The sequence below is a fragment of the Rhinopithecus roxellana genome, chromosome 7 (assembly GCF_007565055.1).
Source record: "Rhinopithecus roxellana isolate Shanxi Qingling chromosome 7, ASM756505v1, whole genome shotgun sequence".
In the NCBI taxonomy this organism is placed as follows: domain Eukaryota; kingdom Metazoa; phylum Chordata; class Mammalia; order Primates; family Cercopithecidae; genus Rhinopithecus; species Rhinopithecus roxellana.
The window spans coordinates 113,056,814-113,076,189 of record NC_044555.1 but is presented as its reverse complement, the minus strand read 5'-3'; the positions used below and the strand labels follow the sequence as shown (position 1 = coordinate 113,076,189).

General features: G+C 41.0%; 1 protein-coding gene across 1 annotated transcript; it reads left to right on the top strand.

Annotated features, from left to right (window-relative positions):
- The first annotated feature begins 8,351 nt into the window (after positions 1 to 8,351).
- On the top strand, positions 8,352 to 18,547 carry C7HXorf66 (chromosome 7 CXorf66 homolog). Its single transcript, XM_010388755.2, has 3 exons — positions 8,352 to 8,457; positions 15,724 to 15,877; positions 17,536 to 18,547. The coding sequence occupies exons 1-3, from the start codon at positions 8,370 to 8,372 to the stop codon at positions 18,377 to 18,379; spliced, it is 1,086 nt and encodes a 361-aa protein (XP_010387057.2). The 5' UTR covers positions 8,352 to 8,369; the 3' UTR covers positions 18,380 to 18,547.
- The last annotated feature ends 829 nt before the right edge of the window (positions 18,548 to 19,376 follow it).

The window sequence follows — 19,376 nt, the reverse complement described above, 5'->3', positions numbered from 1 at the left end:
AATGTCCATGCCTGCAAAGAGGAGATGTGTTGGTAGCTGCTGGCAGGGGAGCATTTAACATTCCAGTGAACGTGGGTGTCAGACTCATTCTACCTCAGCAGCATCCCCTGTGCTACAGAGGTATGGCTGGGGGCTGCAGTACCAAGAACAAGTATGCTGGGTCTAGCTTTGACCCATCAATCTGAATTAATGGCTCAGGGGCCTCCGTGCTATTATCCTGTTGTTTATATACACACATCACATCAATTTGTATTCGTTAGGGCTCTTATGGTTGAAAATGACACAAAGCCAATTCTAACCAGTGAATCAAATAGAAGGAATATATTAATACATATAATCAAACCAGTAGAAGGGCAGCAATGCGGATGGCTGTAGGAAAACAGGAATTGTAACCCTCCTTGGAAGACTCTCCATCTTTCATCTTTGTTTCTCTTTATGTCACTTTTATTCTTTGTTTATTTTGAGACAGAGTCTCGCTCTGTGGCCTAGGCTGGAGTGCAGTGGCGTGATCTCGGCTCACTGCAACCTCTGCCTCCTGGGTTCAAACAACTCTCCAGCCTCAGCCTCCCAAGTAGCTGGGATTATAGGCGTGCGCTACCATGCCCAGCTAATTTTTGTATTTTTAGTAGAGACGGGGTTTCACCATGTTGGCCAGGCTGGCCTCAAACTCCTAAACTCAAGAGATCTGCCTGCCTCAGGCTCCCAAAGTGCTGGGATTACAAGCATGAGCCACCACACCCATCCACTTTTATCCTTTCTAATTAGCTTACTCCTGCCATCAGGGGCTGTGCCACAGGCACCTTTGGACATCTTTTCCAGGTTTACTGCCGCTGGTGGTAAAGGAATTTCTTAGCCCAGATTGAAAAATCTTCAGGGAAAACTTCTGATTAGCCTGTCCTGAGTCACATGCCCAACTATAAACCAATCACTGTGGTCAGAGATGGGAACCGATTACTGGTCTAGCCTGAGCCACATGCCCACCCTTGTGGCCAGGAGAGAGGGATACTATAATTGTTAGTTCTTATAAGGACCATTTGGTTGAGGTGGAAAGAGGTGGTTTTCTAAAATAATAGATTTCCTGCCCCCAAGAAGAAAAAACAATTCGTCTGTGAAAAAGAAAAGGATTGTAAAGTTCCATATATATGTATATATGATCAACCCTACTGATTATATTTTATATTAATTATATATTCTACCTCCTTAATAATTTTGCATTTACTTGATTTATCTTGTGCTGAAAGTTGTGTAGTATAACTGTGCTTCTATCGATGTGTTCTTATACCTCTTCTACTTTTTGTTTCATAAAGTTAAACAATAGATATGATTGGCAACCACTCACTTTCCATTTGGGGACTCTTCTTCTCTTTCTGGCCCCCATTCTCAAATTCCCTTCAGTCCCTAACTCCTGATATTAACATCATAGGTATTATCTGCTGGCCTACCTTATTGACTCTTTAAAAGTGGCTACTATATCCGATAATAGTAATATTTCTTGACCACTTTTTTTTTTTTTTTTAATTTTTTCGAGACGGAGTTTTGCTTTTGTTGACCAGGCTGGAGTGCAATAGTGCGATCTCAGCTCACTGCAAGCTCCACCTCCTAGGTTCAAGCCATTCTCCTGCCTCAGCCTCCCGAGTAGCTGGGACTACAGGTGCCTGCCACCACGCCCAGCTAATTTTTGTATTTTTAGTAGAGACGGGGTTTCACCATGTTGACCAGGCTAGTCTTGAGCTCCTGACCTCAGGTGATCCACCTGACTCGGCCGCCCAAAGTGCTGAGATTATAGGCGTGAGCCACTGCGCCTGGCCCCTCTTGACCGCTTATTATACGCTAGGTACTGTGCTAAGTGTCATATTGCATTATTTAATTTAATCCTCATTGTATCTCCATTTAGAAGCTTCTATTATTTTTTTCCTTAAACTTTTTGGATACATCATAATTGTACATATTTATAAGGGTACATGTGATCAATTTTGACACATGCATACAATGTGTAATGACCAATTCAGGGTATTTAGGAGATCCATCACCTCAAACACTTATGATTTCTTTGTATTGGCAACATTTCAAATCTTCTCCTCTAGCTGTTTTGAAATATACAATATGTTGTTGTCAACCATAGTCACCTGTTTATGCTATTGTACACTAGAACTTATTCCTTCTTCCTAACTATATATTTGTACCCATTAACCAACCTGTCTTTATCACCCTCCTACCCTCACCACCACACACACACATCCTTCTGAGCCTCTGGAAACTGTCATTCTACTCCCTACCTCCATGAGATCAACTTTTTAGCCCCCACATATGAGTGAGAATATGAGACATTTGTCTTTCTGTGCCTGGGTTATTTCACCTAACATAATGATCCCCAGTTCCATCCATGCAGAAGATTCTATTATTCTTCTTACAGATGTAGACTTTTTGTTTTGTTTTGTTTTGAGATGGAGTCTCGCTCTGTCACCCAGGCTGGAGTGCAGTGGCATAATCTCAGCTCACTGCAACCTCTGCCTCCCAGGTTCAAGCGATTCTCCTGCCTCAGCCTCCCCAGTAACTGGGACTACAGGTGCCCACCACCACACCCGGCTAATTTTTGTATTTTTAGTAGAGGCGGAGTTTCACCATGTTGGCCAGGCTGGCCTTGAACTCCTGACCTCAAATGATATACCCGCCTTGGCCTCCCAAACTGCTGGGATTACAGGCATGAGCCACCGTGCCTGGCCCAGATGTGGATCTTAAAGTACAGAACTTGGACATGAACTCGTCCAAGGGTCAGCCATCTAGTAAATGGTGGAGCCAGGATTTCAACCAATTTTGGCTTCAGATCTATGCTCTGTAATATATGTAAATGCAAAGAAAAAGAACTCAAGGGACATATATCAGCCATTACCTTGGGAAAGAAGAATGGGATGGAGGGTGGTCAAGGGTGTCAGTCATGTTTTGCCTTATAAATGTTTACATCTGACTTTTTTTTTTTTTTTTTTTTTGAGACAGAGTCTCACTCTGTTGCCCAGGCTGGAGTGAAGCGGCATGATCTTGGCTCACTGCAACCACCACCTCCCAGGTTCAAGCAATTCTCCTGCCTCAGACTCCCGAGTAGCTGGGATTACAGGCACCTGCCAACATGCCCGGCTAATTTTTGTATTTTTAGTAGAGAGGAGGTTTCACCATGTTGGCCAGGCTGGTCTCAAACTCCTGACCTCAGGCGATCCACTCTCCTTGGCCTCCCAAAGGGCTGGGATTATAGGTGTGAGCCACTGCGCCCAACCACGTCTGACTTTTTTTTTTTTTTTTTAACAAGGAAATCGTTTAAGAATTAGTTGTGTACTTTTTTATATTTTTATTATGGAAAATTAGTATAACATAAAACTTACCATTTTAACCCTTTTTGAGTGTACACTCCAGTGGCATCAAGCAGATTCACGTTGCTGTACAGCTATTGTCACATCCATATCCAGAAGTTTTCCATCATCCCAAACTGTACCTCTGTCCCCATTAAACAGTAATTCCCCATTTCTCACTCTGCTCAGCCCCTGATAACCACCATTCTACTTTCTGTCTCTATGAATTTGACCACTCTAAGTACCTCATATAAGTGGAATCATACAATGTGTGGCTTATTTCTTAGCATAATGTTTTCAGGGTTCATTCATGTTGTATTATGTATTGGAATTCCCTTTCTTTTTAAGGCTAAATATTGTTCCGTTGTATGCATATACCACATTTTGTTTATCCATTTATCTGTTGATGGACATTTAGGTTGTTTCTACCTTTTGGTTATTGTGAATAATACTGCTCTGAATATCAGCATTTGAATAGTTGTGTGATTTTTTAAATCCTGAAAAGGAATACTTACAGAATGTTCCCATTTATATGTAGTATGGGCGTGCATCATGTACATAGATATGTACGTAAATATGTAGAAAGAGATCTGAGAGATGCACATCAAATTTTTGTGTCATTGTCTCCAGAATGGGGATAGGGTGGAGTGGGGAAGGAAAAGAGTCTATAACGTTTTATTCTGTATATGTCTGTCTTGTGTATTTTTCATAATGAGAATGGGTTAATATTAATATATTCCTAATGCAATTTTAAAGTGCAAATAAACATAGAGATGAAGATTTCAGGCATCTTCGCAAGCTGTGAGTAAGGAATATTTAAAGCAATTTTAACGGGGTCAGAAGATCTCAAGGGATAAAGGAAGTCTGAAATACCCCTGTGTGATTTAAAATTTTTATAAGGTGCATTTTTTTTTAATTAAAAAAATCAAATGGGGGGAAAAAGTTGAAGGCCCAAGGTGGAATTGCACTGTCAATTGAGGTCCAGAGGAGGGCAGTAGAAATCCCCCAAGGTGGCAACCCCAGAAAGGTTCCTCCCTCTCACCTGGATGAGGGTAAGAGTTCAAACTTGCCATGTGGGTGCTGGGAAGAGCTTAGGAGCTTTTCCTACTACTGATTCCTCTAGATATAATGCCAGCCAGACACTGGGAGCAAGATAATCAAATACAATGGGGGAAATCAGAAAAGTGGTACAGGTTAATATCTGGAGAACCAAGGAGAGAGAAACCAGGAGCAGCCATTCTTCACCAAGAATCATTATACCAGGGCCCAGGAGCAGCTCTCTGGGGAAAATGACCTAGTGAGATTTCTGGGGGTCTTGCGGACACAGCCCTGTTAAGCACCTGGCTGAGTCCTTGGACCCTTCCCCTCTGCTTTTTAAAATGGAAAAGAATAAATATGGCCCTGCAGGCTCAAGATGCAGAGCTGGGATTAGGGTGAGGGGAGTGGGACAGGCTCATGCAAGTGCAGAATCAGATCCTGTCTTTATTTAAATGTTCAATATTTTGTTGGTCATAGATTTTTGGCATTAATTTTGACTTTTAAATATCACATTAAAATCTTATTTGATTACTGAATTTTGCAGCACCCCTTAAATTTTGTGCTAGAGGCAAATATCTCACTGGGTTTTACTCTAGTCCTGGCAACAATCAAAACAATAACAACAACAAATATGAAGCAAGAAATGGGGCTTTATAGTGTACTTATTATGCACAATTTTTTATCAAAATAATACCTAGAATTTGAGTGACATCTATTATTACTAACATGCTAGTCATGTAAACTTGCAAATGAAATAAAATCATATAAATCTATGTTAAAGCCAAAGAAACTAAAGTGTTTTTGTAACCACTGTGAATACGAAATTAATGTTCAAATTAATTTGGAAGCTGTTTCTGAAATGCTGGCTTTAAGATATTTGTCTACCATGTATCCATAACTAGGGGAAAAAAAAAAAAAACCTGATTTCTTTTTTTAAAAAAGGTGACAGATAAATTCTTTTACTTTATAAGCCCTATTCAAATTTTCAAAAGCAGCTTATTCAAAAGCAATAGAATAACATTTTCTGATCTTTATACAGTTAAAAAGTATGAGCAGGATTATTTAGACCTTCAGGGTAAAACTGAGTTGTATTTTTTTTTTTTTTTTTTTTTGGTTTTTAAATTTTTGTAAGATGGAGTCTTGCTCTGTCGCCCAGGCAGCAGTGCAGTGGCACCATCTAAGCTCACTGCAACCTCTGCCTCCTGGGTTCAAGTGATGGTCCTGTGTTAGCCTCCTGAGTAGCTGGGATTACAGGCGCCTGCCACTACGCCCAGCTAATTTGTGTATTTTTTTATGGTAGAGAGGGGGTTTCACAATATTGGCCAGGCTGGGAGTTTTCCAATTAATATTTAATTTTATTCTATTCCAATGGCCCCAAATGCACAATTTCAAAGACTGTCACCTTTATAGGACATGTTCTTTCATTTCTTTTTTACTCTTTATTTTACTTTATTTTTTGAGACAGAGTCTTGCTCTGTTGCCCAGGCTGGAGTGCAGTGGCGCAATCTCGGCTCACTGCAACCTCCACCTCCTGGGTTTAAATGATTCTCGTGCCTCAGCCTTTTGAGTAGCTGGAACTACAGGCGCATGCCACCTACCTGGCTAATTTTTGTAGTGTTAATAGAGATAGAGTTTTATCATGTTGGCCAGGCTGGTCTCAAACTCCTGACCTCCAGTGATCCACCCTCCTCGGCCTCCCAAAGTGCTGAGATTACAGGTGTGAGCCACTGCACCTGGCCTCTTTTCTACTTATTTTAACAGATGAGGAAATCGAAATAAAGAACGCCCTTTAACACACCCTTTTAGTAATCTGACCCCTGCTGACCCACTCTAGCCTTATTTCCAAACTCACCCCCACCCCCACCTCCACCCCTGGACATTCTTCATTTTGGCCATATGGAAATGAAGTTCCCTCAACCATGCTTTGCACATATTGATTTCTCTGTCTGCAATGCAATTTTCTTTCCCTCCTTTTTAGATTCAAGGAAGTTATACTCATGTTTTAAACACAAACAAAACCCCACCTCAGCTTAAGGGTCATCTCCTCCAGGGGTTGCCATTCTGAATAGATACTCCTTTAGTGTGCTCCAGTGGTGGTACATGCTCCCTGGCCATAGCCTGCATGACAGTACACACCCACACTGCCTACTAATTGCTTATGTGTATATGTCTGCCTACCCTCTTTAGATTTTGAACTTGAAGGCAAGGACTATGTCTATGTGAATGTTCACCGTTGAACCCAAAACTTCTTGTCACATAATAGACATTCTGTACTTATTTGTTGAATGAATGAATCATCCTTGTTACCTTTCTTCTTTTTTTTTGTTTGTTGGTGGTGGTTTTTGTTTTTGTTTGTTTGTTTTGTTTTTGACATGAAATCTTACTCAGTTGCCCAGGCTGGAGTGCAGTGGCACGATCTTGGCTCACTGCAACCTCCACCGCCCGAGTTCAAGTGATTCTCCTGCCTCAGCCTCCCAAGTACCTGGGATCACAGGCATGTACTACCATGCCTGACTAATTTTTGTATTGTTAGTAGAGATGGGGTTTCACTGTGTTGCCCAGGCTGGTCTCAAACTCCTCACCTCAGGTGATCCGTCCCCCTCGGCCTCCCAAAGTGCTCGGATTACAGGCATGAGCAACTGCACCTGGCTTTAGTCCATTTTTCTTTGTCTTCCCCACTACTACTCTGCTTTAAGCCACCATTCTCTCTCTCTCAGACTGCTGTAATATCCTCTTAATTGTCTAACTACTTTCTTCCACTTGTGCCTCTCCAATCTGTTCCCCATATTACAGCCAGAGTGCTTTTTCTAAAACACAGACCTTAACATGTCAATCCTTAGCTAAAAACTCTCCTGTGGGCCAGGCTGGTGGCTCACGCCTAGAATTCCAACACTTTGGGAGGCCAAGGTGGGCAAATCACCGAAGGCCAGGAGTTCAAGACCAGCCTGGCCAAAATGGTGAAACCCTATCTCTACTAAAAATTAAAAAAAAAAAAAAAAAAATTAGCCGGGCATGGTGGCATAAGCCTGTAATCCCAGCTACTTGGGAGGCTGAGGCATGAGAATCGCTTGAACCCAGGAGGTGGAGGCTGCAGTGAACCAAGATGGTGTCACTTCACTCCAGCGTGGACAACAGAGCAAGACCCTGTCTCAAAAACAAACAACCCAAAGCTCTTCTGTGCTTCCCCATTATTCTTCAACTCTCTTACGTTCTTTTGGTTTCTCCAATGTGCCACCCTTCCTTCCATCACAGTGCCTTGGCACATGTGCCTCCTCCACTTAGAACATTCTTCTCTTTGCTTTCCTCATAATTCACTCCTACTTACCTTTCAGAACTCAGCCCCAGTATTGCTTCCCTAGGAAATCTATCCCATTTTCCCTTACCTTCTCCAAATACTTCCTTCTCCAATTAATAATGCCTCAATTTTCTTGTTTTGAATTTTTTTTTCTTTTTGTGAGATGGAGTCTCACTCTGTTGCCCAGGCTGGAGTGCAGTGGCGGAATCTAGGCTCACTGCAAACTCTGCCTCCCAGGTTCAAGTGATTCTCCTCCCTCAGCCTCCCAAGTAGCTGTGATTACAGGTGCCCACCACCACACCCAGCTAATTTTTGCATTTTAATAGAGATGGGGTTTTACCATGTTGACCAGGCTGGTCTTGAACTCCTGACCTCAAGTGATCCGCCCACCTCTGCCTCCCAAAGTGCTGGGATTACAGCTGTGAGCCACCATGCCTTGAACCCGGGAGGTGGAGGTTGCAGTGAGCCAAGATGATGCCATTGCACTCCAGCCTGAGCCAAACTCTGTCTCAAAAAAAAAGTCATCTGGTAAAATTTGTATACAGAAGCTTATGCTTCCCCATGGTGAGATTATGTTGTCAGAGTATGACACACAATGGTAATGCTGTCATAAATGCCTAGAACACTCTGAACCACATAAATTCAGTAGTTACCTTGAGAATTAGTAGACGAATCATTTGAACCAAGTTGCGGACATGAATCTTGTTATTTGTGTCCTACTTCTGTCCATTTGGACAAATAATTGTATGACTACAAACCAAACGAATGGATCTTCTACTACAGGTAGGTGCCTAACCTTAAAACTTGTAAATTATGATCTGTTATAGTATACATTAAAGTATTTAATTAGAAAAGCCAGCTGTATTGAAGAAATCTGCTGTTACTTTTAGCAGTGTTAACATTAGTAGGTCTTCAAGAATTTCTAATACAACAGCTGATATTTCTACTTCTGTGTAAAAAACTTAAGCAAAATATTAGCGTCAAGATGACAGACTTATGGTCCTCCTTTACCACCCTTCCCCACTGAATATACCAACCCGTCTCCACCAAACTAGCTAATACTATATAAATGAATCTGGCAAGGGACTTAACATATAGTAGGGTTTTTTTTTTTTTGTTTTTTGTTTTTTGGGTTTTTTTACTTTAAGTTCTGGGATACATATGCAGAATGTGCAGGTTTGTTACATAGGTATACATGTGCCATGGTGGTTTGCTGCACCTATCAACCCGTTATCTAGGTTTTAAGCCCTACATGCATTAGGTATTTGTCCTAATCCTCTCCCTTCCCTTGCCCCCCACCCCCGCAGCAGGCCCAGTGTGTGATGTTCCCCTCCTTGTGTCCATGTGTTCTCATTATTCAACTCCCACTTATGAGTGAGAACATGAAGTGTTTGGTTTTCTGTTCCTCTGTTAGTTTGCTGAGAATGATGGTTTCCAGCTTCACCCATGTCCCTGCACAGGACAAGAACTCATTCCTTTTTATGGTTCCATAGTATTCCATGGTGTATATATGTGCCACATTTTCTTAATCCAGTCTATCATTGATGGGCATTTGGGTTGGTTCCAGGTCTTTGCTATTGTAAATAGTGCTGCAGCAAACATACATGTGTATGCGTCTTTACAGTAGAATGATTTATAATCCTTTGGGTATATACCCAGTAATGGGATTGCTGGGTCAAATGGTATTTCTGGTTCTAGATCCTAGAGGAATCACCACACTGTCTTCCACAATGGTTGAACTAATTTACACTCCAACCAACAGTGTAAAAGCATTCCTATTTCTTCTCCCTCCATCAGCATATGCTGTTTCCAGACCTTTTAATGATCACCATTTTAACTGGCATGAGATGGTATCTCATTGTGCTTTTGATTTGCATTTCTCTAATGACCAGTGATGATGAACTTTTTTTCATATGTTTGTTGACCACATAAATGTCTTCTTTTGAGAGGTGTCTGTTTATATCCTTTGCCAACTTTTTGACGGGGTCATTTGCTTTTTCTTGTAAATTTGTTTAAGTTCCTTGTAGATTCTGGATATTAGCCCTTTGTCAGATGGATAGATTGCAAAAATTTTCTCCCATTCTGCAGGTTGCCTGTTCACTCTGATGTTAGTTTATTTTGCTGTGCAGAAGCTCTTTAGTTTAATTAGATCCCATTTGTCAATTTTTGGCTTTTGTTGCCATTGCTTTTGGTGTTTGAGTCATGAAGTCTTTGCCCATACCTATGTCCTGAATGGTATTGCCTAGGTTTTCTTCTAGGGTTTTTATGGTTTTAGGTTTTACATTTAAGTCTTTAATCCATCTTGAGTTAATTTTTGAATAAGGTGTAAAAAAGGGATCCAGTTTTTGTTTTCTGCGTATGGCTAGCCAGTTTTGCCAGCATGATTTATTAAATAGGGAATCCTTTCCCCATTGTTTTTGTCAGGTTTTTCAAAGATCAGATGGTTTTAAATGTGTGGTGTCATTTCTGAGGCCTCTGTTTTGTTCTTTTGGTCTATATGTCTGTTTTGGTACCAGCACCATACTGTTTTGGTTACTGTAACCTCGTAGTATAGTTTGAAGTAAGGTAGAGTGATGCCTCTGGCTTTGTTCTTTTTGCTTAGGATTGTCCTTGCTCTACAGACTCTTTTATGGTTCCATAAGAAATTTAAAGTAGTTTTTTCCAATTCTGGGAAGAAAGTCAGTGGTAGCTTGATGGGAATAGCATTGAATCTATAAATTACTTCAGGCAGTATGGGCATTTTCACGATATTGATTCTTCCTATCCACGAGCGTGGAATGTTTTTCTATTTGTTTGTGACCTCTCTTATTTCCTTGCACAGTGGTTTGTAGTTCTCCTTGAAGAGTTCCTTTACATCCCTTGTAAGTTGTATTCCTAGGTATTCAATTCTCTTTGTAGCAATTGTGAATGGGAGTTCACTCATGATTTGACTCTCTGCTTATCTATTATTGGTGTATAGGAATCCTTGTGATTTTTGCAAATTGATTTTGTATCCTGAGACTTTGCTGAATTTGCTTATCAGCTTAAGGATATTTTGGGCTGAGATGATGGGATTTTCTAAATATACAATCACATCATCTGCAAACAGAGATAATTTGACTTCCTCTCTTTCTATCTGAATACTCTTTATTTCTTTCTCTTGCCCGATTGCCCTGGCCAGAACTTCCAATACTATGTTGAATAAGAGTGGTGAGAGGGCATCCTTGTCTTGTGCAGGTTTTCAAAGGGAATGCTTCCAGCTTTTGCCCATTCAGTATGATATTGGCTATGGGTTTGTCATAAATAGCTCTTATTATTTTGAGATATGTTCCATCAATACCTAGTTTATTGAGAGTTTTTAGCATGAAGGGGTGTTGAATTTTATCAAATACCTTTGCTGTATCTATTGAGATAATTATGTGGTTTTTGTAATTGGTTCTGTTTATGTGATGGATTACATTTATTGATTTGCATATGTTGAACCAGCCTTGCATCCCAGGGATGAAGCCAACTTGATCGTGGTGGATAAGCTTTTTGATGTGCTGCTGGATTCAGTTTGCCAGTATTTTATTGAGGATTTTCGCATCGATGTTCATCAGGGATATTGGCCTGAATTTTTCTTTTTTTGTTGTGTCTCTGCCAGGTTTTCATATCAGGATGATGCTGGTCTCATAACACGAGTTAGGGAGGAGTCCCTCTTTTTCTATTGTTTAAAATAGTTTCAGAAGGAATGGTGCCAGTTCCTATTTATATCTCTGGTAGAATTTGGCTGTGAATTGTCTGGTCCTGGGCTTTTTTTGGTTGGTAGGCTATTAATTACTGCCTCAATTTCAGAACTTGTTATTGGTCTATTCAGGGACTTGACTTCTTCCTAGTTTAGTCTTGGGAGAATGTGTGTGTCCAGGAATTTATCCATTTCTTCTAGATTTTCTAGTTTATTTGCATAGAGGTGTTTATACTATTATCTGATGGTAGTTTGTATTTCTGTGGGATCAGTGGTGATATCCCCTTTATTATTTTTTATTGCAGCTATTTGATTCTCTCTCTTTTCTTCTTTATTAGTCTGGCTAGTGGTGTATCTATTTTATTAAAGTTTTCAATAAACCAGCTCCTGGATTCATTGATTTTTTTTTTTTGAAGGGTTTTTTGTGTGTCTATCTCCTTCAGTTCTGCTCTTATCTTAGTTATTTCTTGTCTTCTGCTAGCTTTTGAATGTGTTTGCTCTTGCTTCTCAAGTTTTTTTCATTGTGATATTAGGGTGTCAATTTCAGATCTTTCCTGCTTTCTGATGTGGGCATTTAGTGCTATCAATTTCCCACTTAACACTGTATTAGCTGTGTCCCAGAGATTCTGGTACATTGTCTCTTTGATCTTATTAGTTTCAAAGAACTTCTTTATTTCTGACTTAATTTTGTTATGTACATTCAGGAGCAGGTTGTTCAGTTTCCATGTAGTTGTGTAGTTTTGAGTGAGTTTCTTAATCCTGAGTTCTAATTTGATTGCACCATGATCTGAAAGACTGTTTGTTATGATTTCTGTTCTTTTGCATTTGCTAAGGAGTGTTTTACTTCCAATCACGTGGTTGGTTTTAGAATAACTGCTATGTGGTGCTGAGAAGAATGTATATTCTGTTGATTTGGGTTTGAGAGTTCTATTAGGTCCACTTGGTCCAGAGCTGAGTTTAAGTTGTGAATATCCTTGTTAATTTTCTGTCTCGTTGATCTGTCTAATATTGACAGTGGGATGTTAAAGTTTCCCACTATTACTGTGTGGGAGTGTAAGTGTCTTTGTAGGTGTCTAAGAGTTTGTTGTACGAATCTGAGTGCTCCTGTATTGGGTGCATATCTATTTACGATACTTAGCTCTTCTTGTTGCATTGATACCTTTACCATTATGTAATGCCCTTGTCTTTTTTGATCTTTGTTGGTTTAAAGTCTGTTTTTTCAGAGGCTAGGATTGCAACCCCTGCTTTTTTTGGCTTTCTACTCACTTGGTAAATACTCCTCCATCCCTCTATTTTGAGCCTATGTGTGTCTTTGCACGTGTGATGGGTCTCCTGAATACAGCATACTGATGAGTCTTGACTCTTTATCCAATTTGCCAGTCTATGTCTTTTAATTGGAGCATTTAGTTCATTTACATTGAAGGTTAATATTATTATGTGTGAATTTGATCCTGTCATTATGATGCTAAGTGGTTATTTTCCACATTAGTTGATGCAGTTTCTTCATAGTGTCATTGATCTTTATATTTTGGTGTGTTTTTGCAGTGACTGGTACTGGTTTTTGCTTTCCATATTTAGTGCTTCCTTCAGGAGCTCTTGTAAGGCAGGCCTGGTGGTGACAAAAATCCCTCAGTATTTGACAAATATTTTGACAAAAGACAAAAATCCTTTCTTGTCTAGAAAGGATTTTATTTCTCCTTCATTTATGAAACTTAGTTTGGCTGATATAAAATTCTGAGTTGAAAATTCTTTTCCTTAAGAATGTTGAATATTGGCCCCCACTCTCTTCTGGCTTGTAGAGCTTCTGCAGAGAGATCCTCTGTTAGTCTGATGGGCTTCCCTTTGTAGGTAATCTGACCTTTCTCTCTGGCTGTGCTTAGCATTTTTTCCTTCATTTCAACCTTGGAGAATCTGACGATTATGTGTCTTGGAGTTGCTCTTCTCCAGGAATATCTTAGTAGTGTTCTTTGTATATTCTGAATTTGAAAGTTGGCCTGTCTTGCTAGGTTGGGGAAGTTCTCCTGGATAATATCCTGAAGTGTGTTTTCCAACTTGGTTCCATTCTCCCCGTCACTTTCAGGTACACCAATCAATCATAGGTTTGGTCTTTTCACATAGTCCCATATTTCTTGGAGGCTTTGATCATTTTGTTTTTCATTCTTTTTTCTCTAATCATGTCTTCACACCTTATTTCAGTAAGTTGATCTTCAATCTCTGATATCCTTTCTTCTTCTTGATTGATTTGGCTTTTGATACTTGTATATGCATCCGAAATTCTCGTACTGTGTTTTTCACCTCCATCAGGTCATTTATGTTCTTCTCTAAATGGGTTACTCTAGTTAGCCATTTCTGTAATCTTTTATCAATGTTCTTAACTTCCTTGCATTTGGTTAGAACGTGCTCCTTTAGCTCAGAGGAGTTTGTTATTACCCACCTTCTGAAGTCTACTTCTGTCAATTCATCAAACTCATTCTTTGTCCAGTTTTGTGCCCTTGCTGCAGAGGAGTTGTGATCATTTGGAGGAGAAAATGCATTCCGGTTTTTGGAATTTTCAGCATTTTTGCACTGGGTTTTCCTCATCTTCGTGGATTTATCTGCCTTTGATCTTTGAGGCTAATGACCTTTGGATGGGGTTTTTGTGTGGGGGTCCTTTTTGTTGATGTTGATGTTACTGCTTTCTGTTTTTAGTTTTTCTTCTAACAGTCAGGCCCCTCTTCTGCAGGTCTGCTGCAGCTTGCTGGAGGTCCACTCCAGACCCTATTTGCCTGGGTATCGCCAGCAGAGGCTGCAGAACAGCAAAGATTGCTGCCTGCCCCTTCCTCTGGAATCTTCGTCCTAGAGGGGCACAAGCCTGATGCCAGCCAGAGCTCTCCTGTATGAGGTGTCTGTCGACCCCTGCTGGGAGGTCTCTCCATCCAGGAGGCATGGGGGTCAGGAACCCACTTGAGGAGGCAGTCTGTCTCTTAGCAGAGCACGAGTGCTGTGCTGGAAGAATCCTCCTTGTCAGAATCCACTGCTCTCTTCAGAGCTGGCAGGCAGGAATGTTTAAATCTGCTGAAACTGCACCCACAGCCACCCATTCTCCCAGGTGCTCTGTCCCAGGGAAGTAGGAGTTTTATCTGTAAGCCTCTGACTGGGGCTGTTGCCTTTCTTTCAGAGATACCTTGCCCAGTGAGGAGGAATCTAGAGAGGCAGTCTGGCCACAGTTGCTTTGCAGCACTGTGGTGAGTTCCACCCAGTCCGAACTTCCTGGCCTCCTTAGCACTGTCAGGGGGAAAACTGCCTACTGAAGCCTCAGTAATGGTGGACACCCCTCCCACCACCAAGCTCCATCTTCCCAGGTCTACTTCAGACTGCTGTGCTGGCATCGAGAATTTCAAGCCAGTGAATCTTAGCTTGCTGGGCTCCATGGGAGTCGGATCTGCTGAGTGAGACCACGTGGCTCCCTGGCTTCAGCCCCCTTTCCAGGAGAGTGAACGGTTCTGTCTCACTGTGCTTCCAGGTGCCGCTCGGGGGAAAAACAACAACAACAACAACAAAACTGCTACATTTAGCTCTGTGTCTGTGCAAATAGCCACCTAGTTTTGTGCTTGAAACCCAGGGCCCTGGTGTTGTAGGGACATGAGAGAATCTCCTGGTCTGTGGATTGCCAAAACCATGGGAAAAGCGTAGTATCTGGGCTAGATAATACAGTCCCTCATGGCTTCCCTTGGCTGGGGGAGGGAGTCCCCTGGCTCCTTGCACTTCCCGGGTGAGGCGACGCCCCACCCTGCTTCTGCTCACACTCCTTGGGCTACACCCATTGTAGTCCCAATGAGATGAACTGGGTACCCCTAAGCAGTCCCAGTGAGATGAACTGGGTACCTCAGTTGGAAATGCAGAAACCACCCGCCTTCTGCATTGGTCTCGCTGGGAGCTGCAGACCAGAGCTGTTCCTATTTGGCCATCTTGCCAGATCTCAAGCATATAGTAGGTTTTTAACAAGGGTTTGTTTTTGTCACATCTCTTTTCAATTACACACATTTACACACACATTGATGCTCAAGTACACTTATAGATGCAAGACATACACACACAGATTCAAAAACCTGGGTAATGTGATAAGCAAGCCAAGATTCAGGGATAACCCAGGTAATGGTATGGATTAGTCAGCGATGCCTCCCAGATTTAGCTTCTGGACTGGCTGGATCCATGAGGTGAAAACATAACAGTGGTACAATTAATAGGTTTAAAAAATAATTGATGAAGAAATGTTATTTTGATCTACACTATCAAACCACTATCAATGTAAAAAAAAAAAAACTTGGTTACCTAACACCTTCTCCGATTATACAATCTCTTTGCAGGAAATAAACCTGTTGAATCAATGCAGACAAAATTGAACTACCTTAGAAGAAATCTACTCGTTTTAGTTGGTATTATCATCATGGTTTTTGTCTTTATCTGTTTTTGTTATCTCCATTATAACTGTTTGAGCGATGATGCATCCAAAGCAGGAATGTAAGTTTTACTCCTTTAAATTAAGAGTGCAAGGCATGTGTGTGTGTGTGTGTACATATAGTGGAGGTTTCATTTCTCAGGTTACTTAATATTAGCTTTAGACTTCTGAAGAGCTACCAACCTTTTGTAGGTGAATATTTTCACTTAAATTATATCAACTCTTTTTTTTTTTTTTTTTTTTTTTTTTTTGAGACGGAGTCTTGCTCTGTCGCCCAGGCTGGAGTGCAGTGGCCGGATCTCAGCTCACTGCAAGCTCCGCCTCCCAGGTTCACGCCATTCTCCTGCCTCAGCCTCCTGAGTAGCTGGGACTACAGGCGCCCGCCACCACGCCCGGCTAGTTTTTTGTATTTTTTAGTAGAGAAGGGGTTTCACCGTGTTAGCCAGGATGTCTCGATCTCCTGACCTCATGATCCGCCCGTCTCGGCCTCCCAAAGTGCTGGGATTACAGGCTTGAGCCACCGCGCCCGGCTATATCAACTCTTAAATATTCTCTAGTACATTATTAACTTTAGTCAAAGTGTCTCTTGTTCAGGGTTCAGCTGAACTCCAGGATATTACTTGCATTATAAATTCAGTATAGGAAAAGAAGGCATGAATATCCAAATAAGAGTGGGAGAATGAAGAGAAAGAGAGAGGGAATTGGGTCTCTGTTTTTCAAAGACAATAAAACATTTTGGATAATCTACCATTTTAAGATTTAATCGCACGAAAAATTATTCACTGTTGTTACTCTCATGATCTCAATGCCTGCCTTTTATATACCAGTTCCCTAAAAATATTCCATTCCAAAGACTGGTGACTAAAATGTGGTACCAGTACTGCATTCCTTTAGTTTCAGAGGAATGTTATGATTTGAAATATGCACAGATAACTTGATGTTGTAAATATGATACAAAAACAATGACTTTTTCCATAGTTTTTTTCTTGTGATACATTATCAATTTGTGACTTTTTAATAAAAAGTTTAATTCTGTAATAAGTGAGGTTCATTCTCTCTCTCTCTCTCTCTGTGTGTGTGTGTGTGTGTGTGTGTGTGTGTTTCTTTTTACAGTAGATTTGAAACAACTTTGTGTAATTCTATATGTGGATTATATGGTTATCTAATGTGGTTAAATAGTAAAATGCTCTTAAGAAAAAGCATTAAACAAGAGTTCATATTTATAACCTTAGTTGTGGCTTTCACCACTCTCCAATTCTGTTTTTGTGGTTTTGTTTGTTTGTTTGTTTTTGAGACAGTCTCACTCTGTCACCTAGGCTGGAGTGCAATGGCATCATCTTGGCTCACTGCAACCTTCACCTCCCAGGTTCAAGCGATTCTCCTGCCTCAGCCTCCTGAGTAGCTGGGGACTAAGGTGTGCACCACCACAGCAGGCTAATTTTTGTATTTTTAGTAGAGATGAAGTTTCACCATGTTGGCCAGCCTGGTCTCGAACTCCTGGTCTCAAGTGATCTGCCCACCTTGGCCTCCCAAAGTGTGGGATTACAGGTGTGAACCACTATGCCCAGCCATCACACTCCGATTCTTACTGTGTTCAGTTTTCATATTAAAGTCCCAAAAAGACCACAGGTCTAAGCTGACAGTACCGTATGTTCTCTGATAATAATAACAGGTCTCTTTTGTTTTACATCATTATACTCCAAATTTTCTATACTTTCAGGGTCAAGAAAAAAGGTATAGCAGCCAAGTCATCCAAAACATCATTCAATGAAGCCAAGACAGCCAGTCAATGCAGTCCTGAAACACAACCCATGCTATCCACTGTAGACAAGTTATCTGATTCCTCAGGTCCAGAAAGGTCACCCACACCATGCAGTACAGAAAAATTAATCAAGCCCTCAAGTCTACAAAAGTCATCCATACCAAACAGTGCAGGAAAGTTAACTAAGCCATCAAAGCCAAAAAGGTCATCCAGGTCATCACGCTCAAAAACCTTACGCAAGTCATCTCACCTGGAAAAGGCACATAGAACAGGCAGTCCAGAAAAATCACATAAGCTAGACTATGCATGTAATCTAGTCAGTTCAGATAAGCCAGTCAGGCCACCTCAGCTATCCAAGCCGCTTTGTTCATCTCATCCACAAAAAGAAATGTCACCATCCAAGCCATTCAGTCTAAAGGAATTGGCTAAGCCTCCCAAACATTTTAATCCAAAAAGGTCAGTGAGTCTAGGCAGGGCAGCCTTATTATCCAACTCTAAAGTAGCTGAAACTTGTCAATCCTACAAGAAAAAACATCTTGTTTCCAAAACTTATAAGCCTTTGGTCAATGATATTTCTGAGGCAAAGGAGAAAAACACTCAAAACCTATATGTTTCAAGCAAAGTCAAGTCCTCTCCCAGGTCCTTTCGTAAGTTAGATTCCAGGAACAATGCATACGATGATCACGTGAATGACAGTGATATGATGAGTTATTACAGTGAGGATGACAGTGATAAAGATATAATCATTACGTGCGACAGAGGGTACAATCAAGTCACCTCTAAAGTAACCCTAAATGATTAGGAGCTCAACAAAAATAAAATCCAAGTGTGAAAGAGCAAACTTATACCAACTATTTTATGCTCATCATCCCTTAAGAAACCAGCAGAGGGAAAAATCACTATCAAGATCAGTCCAATCCATCTTGGAGGCGATTTATTTTAAAAATATCAATAAAATGCATGGCATAAATTACTATTGTAATTATTATTTCATTTTAGGGGGCACAAGGATCTTTTGATGTCTCTTACTTAGACCTGGTCACTTGGATAAGAACCATAAACATACACTCATACAAACCTAGAAAGAAATTGCAAGATGGGGCCTGGTGTGGTGGCTCACGCCTGTAATCCTAGCACTCTGGGAGGCTGAGGCAGGCAGATCACCTGAGGTCAGAAGTTCGAGACCAGCCTGACTAACATGGCAAAATCTCGTCTCTAATAAAATTTTAAAAATTAGTCAGGCATGGTGGCGGGCATCTGTAATCCCAGCTACTCGGGAGGCTGAGGCAGGAGAATCGCTTGAATCTAGGAGGCGGAGGTTGCAGTGAGCCGAGATTGAGCAGCTGCCCTCCAGCCTGGATAACAGAGCAAAACTCCATCTCAAAAGAAAAAAAAAAAAAAGAAATTGCAACATGGGTACCCTAGACTTCCTTCCCTAGAATTAGCTCTCAACTGAAGTCTCAATCCAATTATTTTTTAATGTTTATGTGCAGTCCTCACAGTTTCATGACAGAAAAAAGACTCTTTTTCTGTCATGCCCAGTGCTTGTTGGAAATAGCTCTGTGCTATGGACTAAATGTTTGTGTTCCCCGCAAATTGATGTGTTGACACCTAATCCCCTATGTGATGGTATCAGGAGGTAGAGGCTTTGGGAGGTAATTAGGTCATGTGAGTACCCTTCAGCCCTATATAAGGGTACTAATCCTTTATAAGGGGCTGAAGAGACTAGAGTTCACCCCTTCCACATGTGAAGACACAGTGAAAAGACCCCATTTACACATCATAGAGTTGGCCCTCAC

What these genes read in the sequence shown, in the direction of transcription:
- C7HXorf66 (XM_010388755.2), top strand. Translation starts at nt 8,370, where the DNA reads ATGAATCTTGTTATTTGTGTCCTACTTCTGTCCATTTGGACAAATAAT. An exon ending in GAATGGATCTTCTACTACAG is followed by an intron (nt 8,458 to 15,723) that starts GTAGGTGCCTAA and finishes ATCTCTTTGCAG; the next exon opens with GAAATAAACCTGTTGAATCA. An exon ending in GATGCATCCAAAGCAGGAAT is followed by an intron (nt 15,878 to 17,535) that starts GTAAGTTTTACT and finishes CTATACTTTCAG; the next exon opens with GGTCAAGAAAAAAGGTATAG.